This window comes from Belonocnema kinseyi, chromosome 10 (assembly GCF_010883055.1).
Source record: "Belonocnema kinseyi isolate 2016_QV_RU_SX_M_011 chromosome 10, B_treatae_v1, whole genome shotgun sequence".
Taxonomy (NCBI): Eukaryota; Metazoa; Arthropoda; class Insecta; order Hymenoptera; family Cynipidae; genus Belonocnema; species Belonocnema kinseyi.
In genome coordinates, this window is record NC_046666.1 from 12,307,234 (window position 1) to 12,326,464 (window position 19,231).

At 28.4% G+C, this 19,231-nt stretch overlaps 1 protein-coding gene across 1 annotated transcript in view; it reads right to left on the reverse strand.

The window, feature by feature from the left end:
• LOC117181025 overlaps window positions 1-19,231 on the reverse strand; it is a 97,719-nt gene that overhangs the window by 64,249 nt on the left and 14,239 nt on the right. The window contains exon 5 of the mRNA XM_033373594.1: window positions 19,046-19,181. Within this exon, the coding sequence (XP_033229485.1) occupies window positions 19,046-19,181 (136 nt within the window). The remainder of the gene's footprint in view (window positions 1-19,045; window positions 19,182-19,231) is intronic.

The window sequence follows — 19,231 nt, forward strand, 5'->3', positions numbered from 1 at the left end:
AAGACCCCGAAAGTGCTGCCCTCTAGTTGAGTCTAGCTGGAAACATTTCTTTCGCCACGGCGATGTTACCCCTCTATCAATGACCCAGCTGGACGTTTCACCCATTAATTCACTTTGACGTATAAGATAGTGGAAGAAATTGATGAAACTTTATTCAAGCGTAATAATAGCCCTGGGAGAAGAAAGAAAGCATCTTTTCTGAAGAATCTTAAAAAGAGTGGATGCACGCATGATGGGGGAGGGGGCACGGCCAGGTATAATGAAAGCTGATTGGAAGACCGACTGATTACAAAACACAGAGTGAATCTTTGAGATTTGTTTCTCTGTGATCTTCTTCTTTGATGACGAGTCGCGACGGAAAAGAAAATGTTCACGGCGGGATTTAAAGTTGGCTGATGCCAAGTGCTAAATTAAAAAGACGCAAGAGGGCGACGCCTTTGAGCGTTTTAAGTGGCAATTACTTGCGCTCTTCTCAAATTACTTACTCGAGTAATTTTATTCCGAAAGAAAAAACGAATAACCGCTTTTCAGTCTCGACTAGCATCGTTTCGTTGGCTTATTCCACTAGAATGACCGATTAAGCTAAAAAAACGAGTTGTAAAATTAGCAGGGACACGAACCACTTCAACTGTGGAACGGTTTCAATGTCGGGTAAGTAGGAATTTGTATTTAAGAACGCCCTCAATTATTTTATTCGATACCTTCAAGTGACAAGTTCCACTCATCGCAGCTTGTTCAACAATTTCTGGTGAAACACCAGAAATTGCACAAACGCCGACAGGGTGGCGATTCGGCGGAAAATTTCATATTCCCGAATTTTCCAGGTCTAGTTTTTCAATTTTACTGGTCAACTAGAAGTAAAATATGCATATTTGTGGGAAAACGGAAACATTTATTTTAAAACATTACGTTCCTTCTAAACATCCTTTAACACAACAAAGAAAAAAAATCGCAAAATTAATTAATTTTTTGATAAAATTATAAATCTTCGACTGAAATCATGGAATGTTAAACCAAACAGATGATTTTTCAACTTAAATTATGAATATTTATCTGAGACACTTCAATTTTTAACCCAAAAAAATTAACTTTTAGACGATACCATTAATTGTCCAACAAAAAAAGTAATTTTCTACCGAATTTTCAACAGAAAACGAAATAGTAAGGTACATTTTTAGTAAAAAAAAATTAATTTTCATCTTAACTGATGAATTTTCTACTAAAATGATGAATCCTCAACTGAAACTTGAATAAAGAAAATATAAGTTATCAACTTAAACAATAAATCTTCATCTGAAATTGGTGAACTTTCAACCAAAAAACAATAATTTTTAATAAAAAAGATAAATTGTCAATCAAATGTTAAATAAATAGGTTTTAAATTAATAAAACCAATGTTCAATCAGAAAAAGACGAATTTTCAACTGAAAAAGTTAATTTTTTCAACAAAAAATTGAATAATTAAATTTTCAATCCAAAAAAAGAATGTTTACCAAAAAAATGAATTGTGAACTAAAATTAAGGAATATTAAACTACAATATTATTTTTATTTTAGGAAAAAAATTATTTTCAACCAAAAAAGAAACAAATTTTTAATGAAATAGCTTATTTTTCAACCAAAGAAATGCATTTTTAGCTAATATGAAAAATTCTGCAACAAAAAGAAATTTTAAACAAAAGAGTTTCTTTTTCAACCAAGAAGAAGAATTTTTAAACAATGAAATTAACTTTCAAAGAAAAATGTGGATTTTCTACCAAAAAAAGTTTTCTTTTAAACTTAGTATGTGAATTTTCAAAGAAAAAAATCAAGGTGTATTTTCCAAAAATTACATGAATTTTCAAAAAAAAAGTTAATTTTTTAAATAAAAAATGTTAATTTTTAACGAAGTAGTTGAATTTTCATTTTAAAAAATGACCAAGTTTCAATCAAAATAGAACAGTTGAATTTTCCGTTAAAAAAAATTCTTAAACAAACAAAAAAACCGGCCATTAAGAAAAATAGTTAAATTTTCGGAAAAAAATGCCTTCTCATCCAAAGAAAAAACAAATTTTTAATCAAATATCTCATTTTTTAATTAAAGAAATTCATTTTTGAATAAAAATGACAAATATTAAATTGCAATACTTGAATTTTTAACAAAAAAGAAGAATTTTCTAATAAGGTGATTAACTCCCAAAGAAAAGTTATTTTTTTATCAGAAAAGTCGACTTTATACAAAAAAGTTGATTTTTGAACAAAATATATTAATTTTTCATTAAATAAATGAATTTTTATTTTGAAAAGATAAAATTACATCAAAATTGTTATATTTTGAACTAGAAAAGGTAGATTTTAACTGGAATAGTTGAATTTTATACCTACCTATTTTCATCCTAAAAAGATAAAATTTCAATCAAAAATTAAATTGTTCACTTTTCTTTTAAAAATCTATTTTCTAACTTTCAGTTGAGCTTTCAAGAAAAATAGGTAAATTCCCCAAGAAAAATATTTAAAAAATATATGACAATTCAGAAATATTTCCTCTTTGTAATACTATCTCCACTTTTCACATGCCTTAAAACTCCTCATAAAGGCCAATACGTCCCGTCGATTAATCGATTTCAAATTAAAATGTTAACACAACAACTTTCCTCATCCCTTTTAACATAATAATACATTTTCACAATCCTAGAAAAATACTCCTACAGGCCAATATGTCACATGGATCAATAGATTTCAATATCAATTTTCAAACCCTAAACAATGCTTAATTAATTAAATCTTTTGATATTTTCATGATGATGGTATCACTCAGACTTTGCAAAATTGATTTCTAGGTCCTTCAGCAAGACAAAGCACCTGCCCATTTATCGCAGCTTATTCAGCAATTTCTGGCGAATCACCAGAAATTGCACAAACACCCTGCACATCTTAGGCACAGACCGTGAGTTTCAAACCTTGCTCTAATGTGAAACTGAATCAGCGCCACTGAAAATGGCTTTTCATTAGTAACCGAGATTTCTCTCATTCCCGAAAACTGTCCTCATGCGCGGATCCTTTCACCAAGAAGCGAAACTCCTAAGACTCCTGATAAGATTTCAAGTAGGATAAGCTAGAAGTAAATGAGCAAACTTGAGACGCGAGACACGTCCTAATCGGAAATTAGACCCCGTCTCATAGGAACTTAAACTAAAGCCCGAGACAAAAGCTTGGACCCGAAAATTTGTTGGGTGGAGGAATAAATTAGCTGGATACGTGACAACGATCGTCGCTGCTCGTTAAGCGATGACGATACCGATGCCATGATTGTTAGGTTCAATTGATTTTACTGATAATAAAATCAACGTCGGTTCGACGAGTCCATGTGCCAGGAGAGGGTTCTCGTCGCCAGAGGCAATGGAGGGATTATTCGCTTCCCTCTCGGTAGGCAATGCTCAATTGAAATCGACATCAGTGGTCACACTAGGCACGATCTGTGGAGAAAGGGTTCAATTTCGGACATCCAAGGACAGACCAGACACTCTTTCTTCTATTCTCCACTTTTTCCCTTTTTTTTTAAATTCTTAGTTTTAATCTAATTTTGATTAAGAAGGGTATGGATTAAAAGGAGAATTAACTAAAATCAAAATAGTCTATCGGGGTTGTGAACCACGTAACAGATAAGGGAAGTATAAATTTGAGCAGATTGCAAACTTGGCCTTTATCGACTATCAGATGGTGCTGTTGTGTTCGTGACAGGAGCCACTAAACTCGGTTTCGTTTTCATTTTCATTTGACTAACGATGTTTTCGTAAAGGATACCAAGAAGTCCCCCTACACGCCCATCTAATTTTATCGCCGTCACATTTCAGGAATATAAATGTGTATTGATCACCTGAGAATCGATTCTGAATAGTGCTTTCATTTATTGCGTAGAAATAAAAACAGGGTGTAGCTTCACGGGACAAATTCAAATTTCCAGGTTTCTCAAAGTCAAATTTTGTTAATGTTCCAGGTAATTTAGGGTGTCTACCCCATGAATGCTTTTTAATTCCCGGCCATTTTCCGCTTTGCTTCTGGTCAATTGTTAAGTTTTCTCAGTTTACTTAAAAGATTTTTAATGATTTTAATGATTTTCAAGATTTCAAGAAACTTCAAGGATTTCTGATTTCGATCAGGAAATTTTAATAGTGCTGCCTTCAGATACAAGAACTTCAAATATTTTGAACGGTCTCGTTCATTTTCGAAACATTTTCTAAAAGAATTCGATTTAAAATACTGGTGTTTTTTTCGTTGAAAAATAATTTTTTTTTATTGAAAATTTAAGTATCCTATTTTTTATTTAAAATTCATTGTTTCTGGTTGAAAATTCATCTATTTTGGTAGAAAGTTAAACTATTTGGTTCCAAATTAAATTTTCTGTCGAGAATTTAAGAATTTAATTGAAAATTTATATATTTTTACTTAATTTTTTTTAACTAAAAATTTAGCTATCCTTATTTTGGTTGAAAATTAATTCTTTTTAATTGAAAATTTGTCTTTCTGGCTTGAAAATTCAACTACTTTATTCCTAGTAAAAAGTTCATCTATTTTGTTAAAAATTAATTGTTCTATTAAGAATTCATATTTTTTATGAAAATATTGTTTTTTTTGTTGACATTTTTAACTGAAAATTAAAGTATCCTATTTTTGGTTGAAAATTCGTTTTTCTGGTTGGAAAATTCAACTACTTTGGTAAAATGTTAAAATTTTCGGTAAAAAATAAAATTTTCGTTTAGAATTCTACAATTTTATTGAAAATATGTTGTTGTTTTTTGATTGAAATTTTTTTTTAATTAAAAATTTAACTATCCCATTTCTTGGCTAAAAATTCGGCTTTCTAGCTTATGAATTCAACTATTTTCTTTCTGGTAGAAAGATCAACTATTTATAAAAAATTTAATTTGTTATTGAAAAATCAACAATTTTATTGAGAACGTGTTGTTTTTTGTTGTATGAATTTTTTTAACTGAAAATTTTAGTATCCTAGTTTTTATTTAAAATTCATTCTTTTTGGTTGAAAATTTATTGTTTCGACCCAAAATTTATCTAGACTATTTCTGGTTGAAAATTCAACTATTTCGGTAGAAAGTTCAACTATTTGTTTAAAAATTAAATTTTCTATCAAGAATTCAACAATTTAATTGAAAATGTATTTTTTTTTAAATTTATATTTTTTAACTAAAAATTTAACTATCCTTATTTTGGTTGAAAATTCATTCTTTTTGGTTTAAGGTTCGTCTTTCTGGCTTGAAAATTCAAATATTTTAGTCTTAGTAAAAAGTTCAACTATTTGATTAAAAATTAATTTTGCTGTTAAGAATTTAATAATTTTTATCAAAATATTGTTTTTTGTTATTGCTGACACTTTTAACTGAAAATTTAAGTATCCTATATTTGGTTGAAAATTCGTTTTTCTGGTTTGAAAATTCAACTGCTTTGGTAAAATGTTCAACTTTTTGGTGAAGAATTAAATTTCCTGTGTCGAATTCTACAATTTTATTAATAATATGTTGTTTTTTTATTGAATTTTGTTAAATTAAAAATTTATTTATCCTATTTTTGGTTAAAAATTCGTCTTTCTAGCTTGCGAATTCAACTATTTTGGTAGAAAGTTAAACTATTTAGTTAAAAAATACATTTTCTCTTAAAAATTTCACAATTTAATTAAAAACATTTTTTTATTTGAAAATTAATGTTTTCTACTGACAATTTAACTATCCTATTTTTTTAAAAAGTTCATCCTGCTTGGTGGAAAATTCAATTATTTTATTTCTGGTCGAAAATCCAACTCTTTCCTCAAAAATTAAATTTTTTGTTTAGAATTCAATAATTAGATAGAAATTATTTTTTTTCGCTGAAAATTAATTTTTTCAAACCAAAGAATTTAACTATCCTATTTTTGGTAGAAAATTCATCCTTTTTTATTGAAAATTCAACTATTATGGTAGAAAGGTAAACTATTTGGTTAAGAATTAAATTTTTTTGTTAAGAATTCAACAATTTTATTGTAAATATTTTTTTGTGCTAAATTAATTTTTATTATCTAAAACATTAACTATCCTATTTTTTGTTAAAAATTCGTCGTTTTGGCTCTAAAAACTACAACTATTTTGGTAAGTTGTACAACCATTTGAATAAAAATTTAATTTTCTATTGAAAAATCATCAATTTGATTGGAAATATTGCTTTTTTGCTTAAAAATTATTTTTTTTTACTGAAAGTTTAAGTATCTTATCATTGATTTAAAATTCATCATTTTTGGTTGAAAATTCAAACATTTTTGTAGAAAGTTAAACTATTTAGTTAAAAATTACTTTTTCTGTTGACAATTCCAAAATATGATTGAACATATGGTTTTTTTTATTGGTTGTAAATTAATTTTTTTGTAACTGAAAAATTTAACTATCCGCTTTTAGGTTGAAAATTCATCCTTTTTTTTGTTAAAAATTCCAATAGTTCGGTAGAAAGGTAAAGTATTTGGTTAAAAATTAAATTTTTTGTTGAGAATTCAACAATTTTATTGAAAATATTATTTTTTTGGTGCAAAATTTAATTATTTTGATAAAAAGTTCAGCTATTTGGTTGAAAATTAAATTTTCTATTGAGAAAAAATGAAATTTATTATTATGAAAATTCAACTTTTCTGTATATTGAGACATTTTTAGAAGATAAATGTCATAAAATATAGTTATAATATTTTAGTTTCACAAGGAGAAATAAATTTAACTGACATAGATGTTATTAATAGTCTTTTAATAATAGAAATATTGACATGAAATTTATTGAGAACACTAAGACTCAATTTTTTCTGTTCAATTTGGTAATAGAAATGTTGCTTATTAACAAATCTGATGAAAAAAAAAACAAGAATCTCGTGAAATTTTCAAAAAAACTTTTCACTACAAAACTCCAGGATTTAAAATTAATTCAAGTTTATTTTTAGGCTTTTCAAAGTTTCCAAATGAAATTGCACCCTAAAAAAACCGAAGGACTAAATACAATTGAAGTATCTTTTATAGTCGATAAAGTTTTTTGAAGAGGATAAAAGGATTTTTAAAAAATGAATCTCCAAACTCGGATAACGAGGCAGTAATACAAAAGCGCACAATTTCACGGTACGGGAAACGAAATGACATTAATTCGTTCAGCCACTGGTGCGCTTCGTCACAAGGGGCAAGTTTGGTCAGACTTTTGGGTATTATAATTACGGATTATAAACGGTCGACAAATCACAATTTCACTGAAATCGAAAATATATATTTCGAAATAAATTACTCTTTGTCGAGTTTCATATTTAAAGGGGTCCAGTTTGCGTAGACAACTTCAAGGTTATTGATTATCTCAATTAAGCATTTCGCGTAAACACTTCCAAGGTCATATTTTTATTTGTCCTTGTTTTTCTCATAACTGTAGGATGCAGTAAAAAAATACAAGTACAAATAAAATTTTGGCCTTGAAACTGTTTACGTGAAATGCTTAATTCAGATAATAAGTAACCTTGAAGTTGTTTACGTCCATTCGTCTCTCAAATTCTGAAAATTTTTGAAAATATTTAGAGAATACGTCTTCATCTCAGTTTATCGTGGAAAACGTGAAATTGGTCAGGCGAAGGAAACCGCATGAGCACCTCTCGCGGAAACTAAATCTGACTCTTTGAAATTTCTCATTTGCGATCAGAGTGACATGAACGTTGAGATTGAGATTTTCCGAGAAAATCTGTTCTACTTGTGTGAACGAGGAACGAGGAAGACCGTGTCGTTGACAGTTGACAGTTGGTAAATGATCTAGTTTATAGAGTGAGAAGGTGAGAGAAAGCAGCAGATGGAGAACGTTCACGATGAGTGGAAAAGGGAGCAGGAGAAACTGGAGAGAAAGGGTGGAAAGGAAGGGTCTCTTAACTATTCATCTTCTTGGCAATCCAACGAACTTTCCAAGCGCTTACCCTTAGCTCAGAATGCTAAAACTGTCGCGTCGCCGACCAAATCATCCTGTCATAAGCTCAACACTCAGGGCCATCATCAAAATAATCTACTTGCAAGAAGGGACCTAATCAACCAAACAAACATGGATTTAATTAGCTCTCTAAACTGATGTTTTGAGGAAAAAATTCTATCACTAGGAATTGATCCAATTTATAAACCAGTTCTGACATCCAAGTCCATTTTTCCAAACTCTCTGGAAATAAAAGTAAAGGAAAGGAAGCAATTTTTATGCAAAGTAAGTTGGAGTTTCCACAAATACTTTGATATGAATAATTCATAACTACTACATGTGTCAACATCAGCAGATACGTGAAAGTCGGGGGCAACGTTTGATGTCAAGTTTTCAGGAACCTTATCACGCTAACGGACAAACGGATAGACAGCGTGTCATCTGCACACGATAGAGCGGATTGGCACTAAATGCTGAGGGATGTGGAAAGAGGAACAAGTCAACTAGTAGCGATAATTGAAATAGGGTAGTTTAACGCGTTCAGAGCCACGGGGAGGAAATCACTCCAAAGCTAGGGTCAATTGGAAAACTTCAAACAAGAAATAGGTACTATTTGAAATTTAATTACAATCTTGGCACGACATTTGAGTAGCGAGACCCATAAATAATTAAAGAAAAATCAATAAGCTAATTTGTGGCTGTCTGGTTGACTGGAGATCAATCATTTGTCACGACAAATAGAAGGTAAGGGGAGAACCTCCCACGCAAAGTTATAATTCATATTTGATATGAAGTAGACCATATTCTAGATTATTCTACCTTAAAAATATATACCTTCGTACAGCTTGAAGAGGGACACGTTTTTGGAAGTTGGTCTGAGAATTTAATTAAATATTTGCGACGAGTGGAAGGGGATTACGCGTTGTCAGTGCCAAGTAACGTCAGAGACGAAAGCTCGAAAAGTTCGAACGAACAAACGAACGAACGAGTATGCAACCATGGGGATCCCTAAGAGCCACCGGATGAGGATGGAGAGAAAATGTCTAGACGAATCATTGTCACGCTTTCCCTATTACTGTTCGAATCATGTCACTCTTTTCGCCACTTGGCAATTTCAACCACTATCTAAAAAAAAAACTTTTCAGTCACGAAAGTCCACCAATTAATTATTAATTAGAGACCTGATCGAGTAAGAAGCAATGTCGAGGACATCTATTGACTACTGAAAGCGGACAATTATTAGTTGGCCTTCCGCGGATATTAAATACCATCTGATAACCGACATGGACCCTAATGAAATTCCGCATCCAAACCAAATGCGATAATACCAATGCAAAGCGAAGATGAAGGGATACAAAGCCGATAATACTGAAATCTGCCGTTTATTTAGACCCTTTCGTAGGTTAAACCGTGCAAACATCTCGGGTTCTTGTGAATTAAAAGCCCATGAATAGAGAATGCAAATTCTGCGGGTGTTTACTTGGGATCGATGTTACTGTGCCATTTGCATATTTGGAACAGAGATTAGGCGTAACTGGTTGAATCCTTATCTTTAGGTTCAGCCAAGGAGAGTGGCCATTTTCACAAACCGTCAGAACTACTCGTGCAGAAATCGTCAGATTTCAAACGTAATACCGATCTGGCCCCGATCGGATTTCCCGATATGGCCCCAATCGGATTTCCCGATCTGGCCCTGATCGGTAGATTTCTGTGGCCCATACCTGGGCCAGACCGACTTCCCACTGAAACGCCATCTCCACGCGCTCGCAGAACTAGTGATGCTTGAGGTTTTCTGATAGTGCAGTGAAATTTGTATACATACTACTCGTTTATAATATTCTATCAATGATTAAAAATGCATAAGGCGAGTAAGCCACGTTTTCGGAGGCACCAAACACCAGCCAGTATACCTCGAAATCTGCGCGAGTAAGATAAGAGTAAGTAATTACACTCTTCGGGCTGATTGAAATCTAACCTTAAATAAATTAATAATTAATTCAATTGTTTCAGGTAAATTATTATATTTACCCTTAGATGAGTCAAATTAAGTTCAATATATAAATTGAAAGCAACTTCAATTTAGAAATTAAAACCAAAAATATATTGTAAAATACTTAAATGATTTATCATACACAAATGCTGGTTGCTATATTCGACTTTAATATTATTTTATTTAAGAATTCCTTTTCATTAAGAATGAGAAAAATAAATTAATACGGGCCCGAACGGGGTCAGGCATGGTTATCTCTGGGCGCAGCGCTTGGGCCCCGATCGGGCATCGCGTTTTATTTCGAATCCGGCCCCTTAAAATTTATTAAAATCTTTTTGAATAACTTTTTTTTTAACTTTTATATAGCTTTAAACGCTTTAAACTCTTTAAAATCACTAAAACTGACTTAATTTTTTTTTAAATTTATTGTGAATCTTGAAATGTTTTTGAATTATTTTTAAATCCTTTAAAAAAAATCATGACATCCCGTCAAGTCCCTGTAGTAATTCCTTAAAATCACTTGAACGACAAGAATTCGATGAAACTCATAAAAATTCGAGGTGAATTTAAAAAAAAATGAATTGAAAAATTTTTCAAAATATTCAAAAATTGCATTGAATTCATTAACTTTGAAATAAGCTAATAAAAATTTCAAAGTATTCAAATGAATTTCATGAAATGTCTAACAAAAAAAAGACAAATGTCTACAAAACAATTCAGAAGAAATTAAATGAATTGAAAAAATTGGTAAAAATCGAAAAAATTCATTCTCTTCAGTAAAATATGAATTAATTTACAAAAATATAAGTAAAATAAGAAGAGTTCGATGAAATTCGAATTAATTAAAAAAATTCAAGGAAATTCCAGAGAATTGAAAAGAATTCAGGACAGATTAAGAAGAAATCAGGGTGAGTAAAAAAAAACTAAAATAACTTCAATCTTTGAAACCCTGCTAATTTCTAACCAGAGAAGTGACTAATGACTACAAAATAATTCAGAATAATTCAAATGAATTGGGAAAAACTTTTTAAATGGAAAAAACTATTTCAGTAAAATTTTCGTGAATTTAGAATAATTTAAGATAAATGAGAACTCGATAAAATTCATTAAAAAAATCAAGGTGAATTAGCAATCAAGTGAATTGAAAAGAATTAAAAAATATGAAAAAATTATTTGCATTCAGTAAGTTTGATATGAGTACAGAAAAATTAAAAGGGCATTCAAGAGAAGTTGATAAAATGCCTACGAAGTTAAGGTAAGTTCATAAGACTTAAAAATTAATTAAACAAAAAATTTAAAAACAAACTATTGCTTTGGGTTAAATTGAGTGAATTTAGAAGAATTGAAACGATTTTAAATGAATGAAGATAAATTAATAAGATATCTTAGCGAATTTTTGTGAAATAAAATAAAAATTTCTTTGTAATTTTTTTTTTAAATAACATAAAATATTTCACATCCCTTAAAATCTTCTGAAATCTCTTTAAATCGGTTAAAATACCAATTTAAACAAAAAAACATGCAATTTAAAAAAATCCATTGAATTAAAATGTTAATAAATCGTTAATCATAGGTTATTTCCCGTTGATTTTCTTTGGAAGCATTTGAAAATGTCAAGCGGTAGGGAATCTTTTTGCGAAAAAACTTTTCTGATTTGTTAAAAAGTTTTATAGACAACATTTTTTTTTCAAGAAATTAAAATTCTTATTTAAAATATTCCTGGTTATCATCCATTTTTTTCATAAAAAACGAAATTTTTTCTCGAAACTGATACCATCCACAATAATTTTACGTTTTTCAAAAGTATAATTAAATTTTGTATTCTGAAACCTTTTCTTTTCGTGCCTGTAGTACTTTAATTTTAACTTAAATTAACTTAATAGGAAATTCCAAATATTAAGGTGGCCTTCGAAAGGAGAGGACCATTCGATACTTTTGAGTTTACTTATATTAAACCTCCATTTGTGAAAATCATGAATGGTTTATAATGAGACTCATCGTGTACCGATCGGGCTCCAATGGGACATCGATCGGGTTTCCCAATCAGGTGTCCCGACCTGGCCCCGATCTGGGCGTGTGTTTCATCCGCGTCCTGGCCCTGACCAGGATTCCTGACCGGGACCCGACGTGAACTGGTCTGGCCCCGATCGGGGCCAGGCAGAGATTTCTGCACGGGATATGATGATACAGTTTCACAAACCTACAAAACTGTTTGTACAGGCCAATACGTGGGGTCGAGCAATCGATTTCAAATTCAAATTTCAAAAATGGTTTCTCGCAAACAAAATTTACAAAAATCAACACTCTAAAAATGCAGCTCTGCATTTTTTAAGTCCCATTACTTGAGTTTAATCTTTTGATATTTTCAATATGATTTTTTCACTCCGACTGAGACCGGACTCAAACATAAAGTATTGTTCTGCAGAACATTGAAGTCAAAAAAGCGGTATCTCCAGACACGGATGCCCCCATTAATTGACCCATTTATTTTGTGTCATTATTTGAATCCATTAAGACTAACGAGCAATTCAGAAAGCACTATTATTTCCTATTATTTCTAATTTCCAACCAAACATAGAGTAATGATCCATAACTCATACAATTTAGCAAGTTGTAAATGTACACTTTGTAGCCCTATAAAATTGTCAACTGACTGTCGGGCTCACGTTTTCTTAAGGAACTAAATAAATAAAAACTAAGGTCAATTGGCAAATTTCGTGACAAAAAACATTCTCTCATTACAGCATTGTGATAAGTAAAATCGATATTGCTTTGCATTACCATACTATCGTGAAAGGCGGGGTTTTCTCGCAAACTGTGGCTTTTAAAATAGTTCATGTAAAGATTTTATCAGATTTGAGGTCAGTGAACCAGTAGGTGGAAGCCTTAGGAGAAAATCACTTTTTATTCAGAGTTAATTTTCTCTCTATAGAAAAGTTCAGAGCTTCTCTAGTATTTTTTTTTGCAATGTGCTTCACAATTTTAGAATGCAGAAACCGTTTCTGAATTTTCCGGAACTGTAACATAAAGTTCAGCAACGGTAACTGCATAAAACTCCAGTCAGATGTATCACAAAAATCTGTTACAGTTTAGGAATTTTCAGTTACTGTAACTGAAAATTCTTAGAGGTTAAAAATTGTTTTCGGATCATTATTTTAATATTTAAATATATAATCAAAGCCCATCTTTTATCATAAGAAGTTCTTTTTTGAAATTTGATATATTGAGTACATTATATAAAAAAGGTATTTACATACAAATTTCGCTCTAATCTTACTTTAATTTTTATTTTTAAGACGCATATATACTGCAAATTTATATTAAAATTAATGAACCAAACAATAATGTCTCTAAACATGAAATGTGTAGAGAAATTCACTCACAAAATTTATACAAAATGTTATTTTGTTTTTTATAAATAATATCAGTATGTAATTTTTTTATAAAAAATTGAATCTTCAACCAGAAAATATGAAGTTTCAACTAAAATATTATTATTGTCTAAAAAAGTGATTTCTTAAAAAAGTGGTTTGAGGAAATTAAAAAAAAACGTTGTATCCTGAAACAGAGAAAAGATTAACTTTCATTCAAACAGTAGCATTTTTATCCAAGAAAGATGAAATTTCTACAAAAACGGAGGAATTAAAAAATTTTTTTTTTAAAACTGCATTTTTCATCCGAAAAAGATCCACGAAAATTATACTTGTATTTTTAACGCAAACATACGACGTTTCAACGAAACAGTTGAAATTTGAATAAAACAGGGCAATTTTTTTTCAATAATTGAATTTTTATACAAAGAGTTGAATTTTTATCAAAAAAATGTCATTTCCACTAAAATAAATGAATTCTTAAATCAAAAAAATAGTTGAATTTTTATCCAAAAAAGATTTCAGTTTCGATTTTCGGCATAAAAATATGCGTTTTAAATGAGAAAAAAAATTCAATGAGAATAGTTGTATTTTCTACACAAAAATATGAATTTTTAACGAAATAGTTAAATTTTTAACAAAGAAGAAAAAAACTTTAAAACAAAATTCTTGAATTTTAAACCAAAACGTTGCATTTTTATCGTAGAAAGATTCAATTTCTAGTCAAATAGATGAATTTTTAAAACAAAAAGACAAATTTTCAAAAAATAGTTGAGTTTTCAACCAAAAAAGATTTTAGTTTGAATTATTTGCATTGAAATATGAGATTTTAAAATAAGTCAATTTTCTATTAAACTAGTTAAATTTTCTAACGTATCTCTCGCTTAAACTCGAAAATGTGCATAGTGCATATCTAATTCTAATTTAGAATTTTTGGAGGATAAGAATAGAAAATTACATTCACTTTTGAAATCCGAAAAAAAATCTGTAACTTAAATTTGGCTTAAATTTTTTAACACTGTACATAAATTAACAATCCAAATTTAAAAAAAAATTTTATCCAAAAAGCTAAATTGTACACTAAAAAAGGCTTTTTTAATAAAATACATGAACTTTGCAGAAAAAAAAAATTATTTTCCATCAAGACTAATTTTCTATTCAAAAAATTCATGTTTAATCATAGTTAAATTTTCGACAGAAGAGATCAATTTTCTACCAAGAAAGACGAGTATTCAATAAAATACAGAAAAAAATTTTAATCGTTTAAAATCTCTTGAAATTATAAAAATAAGTTGAAAATTTCTTGACAACTTTTAAAACATCATAAAATATTTTAAATCCTTAAAAATATTTTGAAATCTCTTGAAATTTTTTAAAGCTTTTAGAAATTTCTTGAAATTTTAAAACTTCCCTGAAATATCTCAAATCCTTTAAAATCTCATACTAAATTATTAAAATCATTCGAAAATTACTTGAAATCTATTAAATATCTATTAAATATCTATTAAAATATCATAAAATATATCAAATCCTTTAAAATATCATATTAAATTACTGTAATCAATTAAAAATACCTTGCAATCTTTTAAAATTCTCTCAAATTTTTCAAATACTTCAAAATGTTTTGAAATGCCTATAACTTTTTTCTAAGATTTCTAAAGTACTTATGAATTTTTTTAAATAAATCTTCTAAAATTTTTGCAATTCGTTTAAATTCCTATAAATTATAAAAATAAGTTGAAAATTCCTTGAAATCCTTTGAAACATCCTCAAATATTTAAAATCCTTAAACATCTTTTAAAATCTCTTGAAAATTTTTTAAATCTCTTGAAAATATCTTGAGATTTTTAAAATGCCCTGAAATAGTGTAAATCCTTTAAAATCTCATATTAAATTTCTGTAATCAATAAAAAATTTCTTGGTTATTTAACAAAATTTCAAAGTACTTTAGATATATTTTTGGACATTTTAATAGATTTTAAGTAATTTTCAAAGGATTTTAATAATTAAGTATGAGATTTTAAAGGATTTAAAATATTTCAGGGCATTTTTAAAATTTTAAGATATTTTCAAGAACTTAAAAAAATTTTAAAAGATGTCAAAACATATTTAAGGATTTTAAATATTTGAGCATTTTAACTTATTTTTATATTTAAAAAATTCCAAAGTTCTTTAGAAATCTTTAAACGATGGCAAGGTCTTTCAAAAGATTTGGAAGGTTTCGAAATATTTGAGAGTATTTTAAAAGGTTCCAAAGAATATTCAGTTTTTTACAATAATTTAATATTAAATTTTTAAGGATTTGATATATTTTAGAATATTTTAATAAATTCCAAAGGATTTTCAATTGATTTAAATAATTTAGTGTGAGATTTTAAAGGATTTGGATTATTTTAGGGTATTTTTAAATCAATTAATTTCAATTATTTAAAGCGATTGTAAAGAATTGTAATACAAATTAACTACAAATTTAACTTTTCTACATTTCATTGAAAAGTGATCTTTTTTAGTTGAAATTTTGTGTATTTTATTGAATACTCGTCTTTCTTCGTAAAAAATTAATATTTTTTGTCGAAAATTTAACTATGATTGAACATTAATTTTTTCTATAGAAAATTAGTCTGGATTGAAATAAATTTCTTTTGTGCAAAGTTCATGTATTTTATTAAAAATGCCTTTTTTTAGTATGCAATTTAGCTTTTTGGATCAAAACAATTAAAAAATTTAATAGATAAAAAAAAATAGATTAAAAGTACTGTTCCTTAATTTTTTTGGGTGAGCAATTCGAATCCGTGATCAAAATTCGAATATTTTGACTTCAAAATTAAATATGGCGGTTTTTGTGTACAAAAATACTAAAAAATGTTTGATTTTTTATTTTTACAATTTTTTTCAGACATAAAACGCTTTAATATCTTAAAATTTCTTCAACTATCGGTGCACGAAATTCTTAAACTTTGAAAAAATTTTTCTTTCAAAATGGCGGACAAAATGCAAAAATGTTCAAAAATCCGGTTTTTTCAGTCATCTTTGTATTTCTCAAAAACTTGAAAGTTTTAAAAAAAGTTCCATGGAATAATAATGTCTTGAAATTAACCATAGAACACTATGAAATTTTCTTAGATTTTTTAGAAAAAATTAGCAAAAAAATTTTTCAAACAATCTGAAAAAATTCAAGAATATTCTTTGACCAATTATTTGATCAATTATCTCCAAAAATCTATAGATTCTGGTACAAATTTTACAGGAATAAAAATGTCTTAGAATTGGTCAAAGAATATTCTTGAATTTTTTCAGATTTTTTGAAAATTTTTTTTGCAAATTTCAAATTTTTGATTATTTGAAAAATCAAAAAAATTTCTAAAAATCTGAAAAAATTTCACAGTGTTCTATGGTTAATTCCAAGACATTTTTATTCTATGGAACTTTTTTTTAACTTTGAAGTTTTTGAGAAAAACAAACGATGATGGGGATAAAACAGTTTTTGAGACATTTTTGCATTTTGTCCGCCATTTTGGAGGAAAAAACATATATATAAAATTTTTTGGTTAATGTTTAAGAATTATGTACATCGATGGTTGAACAAATTTCAAGATATTAACGCGTTTTGTGTTTAAAAAAAAATTATAAAAATAAAAAATCAAACATTTTTCACTATTTCTGTATGCAGAAACAGGCATATTTAATTTTGAAGACAAAATATTCGAATTTAGACGACGGATTCGAATTATACCCATAAATTTTGCGGTCAAACTCATGTTATAAAATTTATAGCTTTTTTCATTAATGGGTTAATTTATGTATTTTATTCAAAATTTATCTTTTTTTTTGCAGAAAACTAACTGTTTAAGTTTAAATTTTAACTATTTCTATTAAAAGTTAGTCAACTATTCATTAATATTAATATAACATTTTATAATTATAATATTAACATTAATAATATATATATACATATAAAATATATGAAAATTTCTTTTTTATTTTTCAAAAAATCAAAAATTTGAAATTTGCAAAAAATCTGAAAAAATTCAAAAGTATTCTTTCACTAATTCTAAGACATTTTTATTCTTGGAAAATTTGTACCAGAGTCTTTAGATTTTGGGAAATAATTGGTCAAAGAATATTCTTGAATTTTTTAGAAAAAATTTGCAACAAATTTTTTTTTTAAATCTGAAAAAATTCAAGAATATTCTTTGATCAATTATTTCCCAAAATCTATAGACTCTGGTACAAATTTTCCAAGAATAAAAATGTCTTAGAATTAGTGAAAGAATATTCTTAAATTTTTTCAGATTTTTTGTGAATTTCAAATTTCATATTTTTGATTTTTTGAAAAATCAAAAAAATTTCAGTGTTCTCGGGTTAATTTCAAAACATTTTTAATCTATGGAACTTTTTTTTAATTTTTAAGTTTTTGAGAAAAACAAACGATGATGGGGAAAAAAACATTTTTTGGGACATTTTTGCATTTGGTCCCCCATTTTGGAAGAAAAAACATATATATAAAAATTTTCGTTTAATGATTAAGAATTTTGTGTACCGATGGTTGAAGAAATTTTAAGATACTAACGCGTTTTATGTCTGAAAAAAAATTATAAAAATAAAAAATCAAACATTTTTCACTATTTCTGTGTGCAAAAACAGGCATATTTAATTTTGAAAACACAATATTCGAATTTAGACGACGGATTCGATTTATACCCATCAATTTTGCGGTCAAACTCATGTTATAAAATTTATAGCTTTGTTCGTTAATGGGTTAATTTATGTATTTATTCAAAATTGATCTTTTTTTTCAAAAAACTAACTGTTTAAGTTTAAATTTTAACTATTTCTATTAAAAGTTAGTCAACTATTCATTAATATTAATATAACATTTTATAATTATAATATTAACATTAATTTTATATATAGATATATAGGTATATATATATATATATATATATAATAGTAATAATATCTATATTATATACAACTGAAAAACATAACCTGAAAATCGACGCACGGATGAAATTAAGAATCCTGCAAAACATTAAAATCGCCCATTTCTTCAGTTTCTTTCAAAGGGAGATCGAGATATGAATAGAGGACGACCGAAGTTTTACGAAGGTTTCAGATCGGCAATCATCGTGCAGCAAAAAACCTGAGAAACCCGAAGTTCGAGTCGTGAATTTTCGGGTTACACACGAACTTAGAGTGGTAATCATGCACCTTCTGTTTTGCGGCTCCAAAACGGTAGGTATGGTGGGGGTAAATTTCATCCACGACCTGGTAGCTCTGGTGAGAAGGGAGAAATTATTGGAAAGCTTGAGCGTCCTTAATCGAATTACTGGTGTGATAACTTGCTAATAACCAAAATTCTAAATCGAAAGGGTCGTTAACGTTATGAATCTCAGCTTGCAAACCAAAGTTTAAATTCCATCTGTGAATTCAAGGCCTTCAATAATCTTTCCGGTCCCATTTATCGCATCAAATTAGACAGCATTTCCGCACTCTCCATATCTTATTATCTCCTCGTCTCCGAAGAAAGTTTCTCGCACTCGAATTAGTTTGGAAATGTTTTTAAATAAGAAATTGATAAGAATTTTAAATCAGGATTAATTAATCAGGATAATTTAATATCTGTATTGTTAGAGAAGTTCGGTTTAAAAATTCAATGAATTTTCTAGGGTTTTTTCGGGTCTTCTAGTTCTTATAAGAACCCAATTTATGTTTCCTTATCAAAAAATATTTTTAAAAAGTGCACTCACCTGTATAGGGTCGACTGTAGTTTCGATTTACTTTACTGTAAATCGCCGGCAACGGTGATTCAGCGCCCGGGTCAACATAAGATTTACTTTTGCTATCTCTGGGATCACTATACTGCTCTACAACCTCGACATCCGTCTGAAAATAAATAATAAGTCGGCATTTTAACCAAAATCTATTCAATAAAA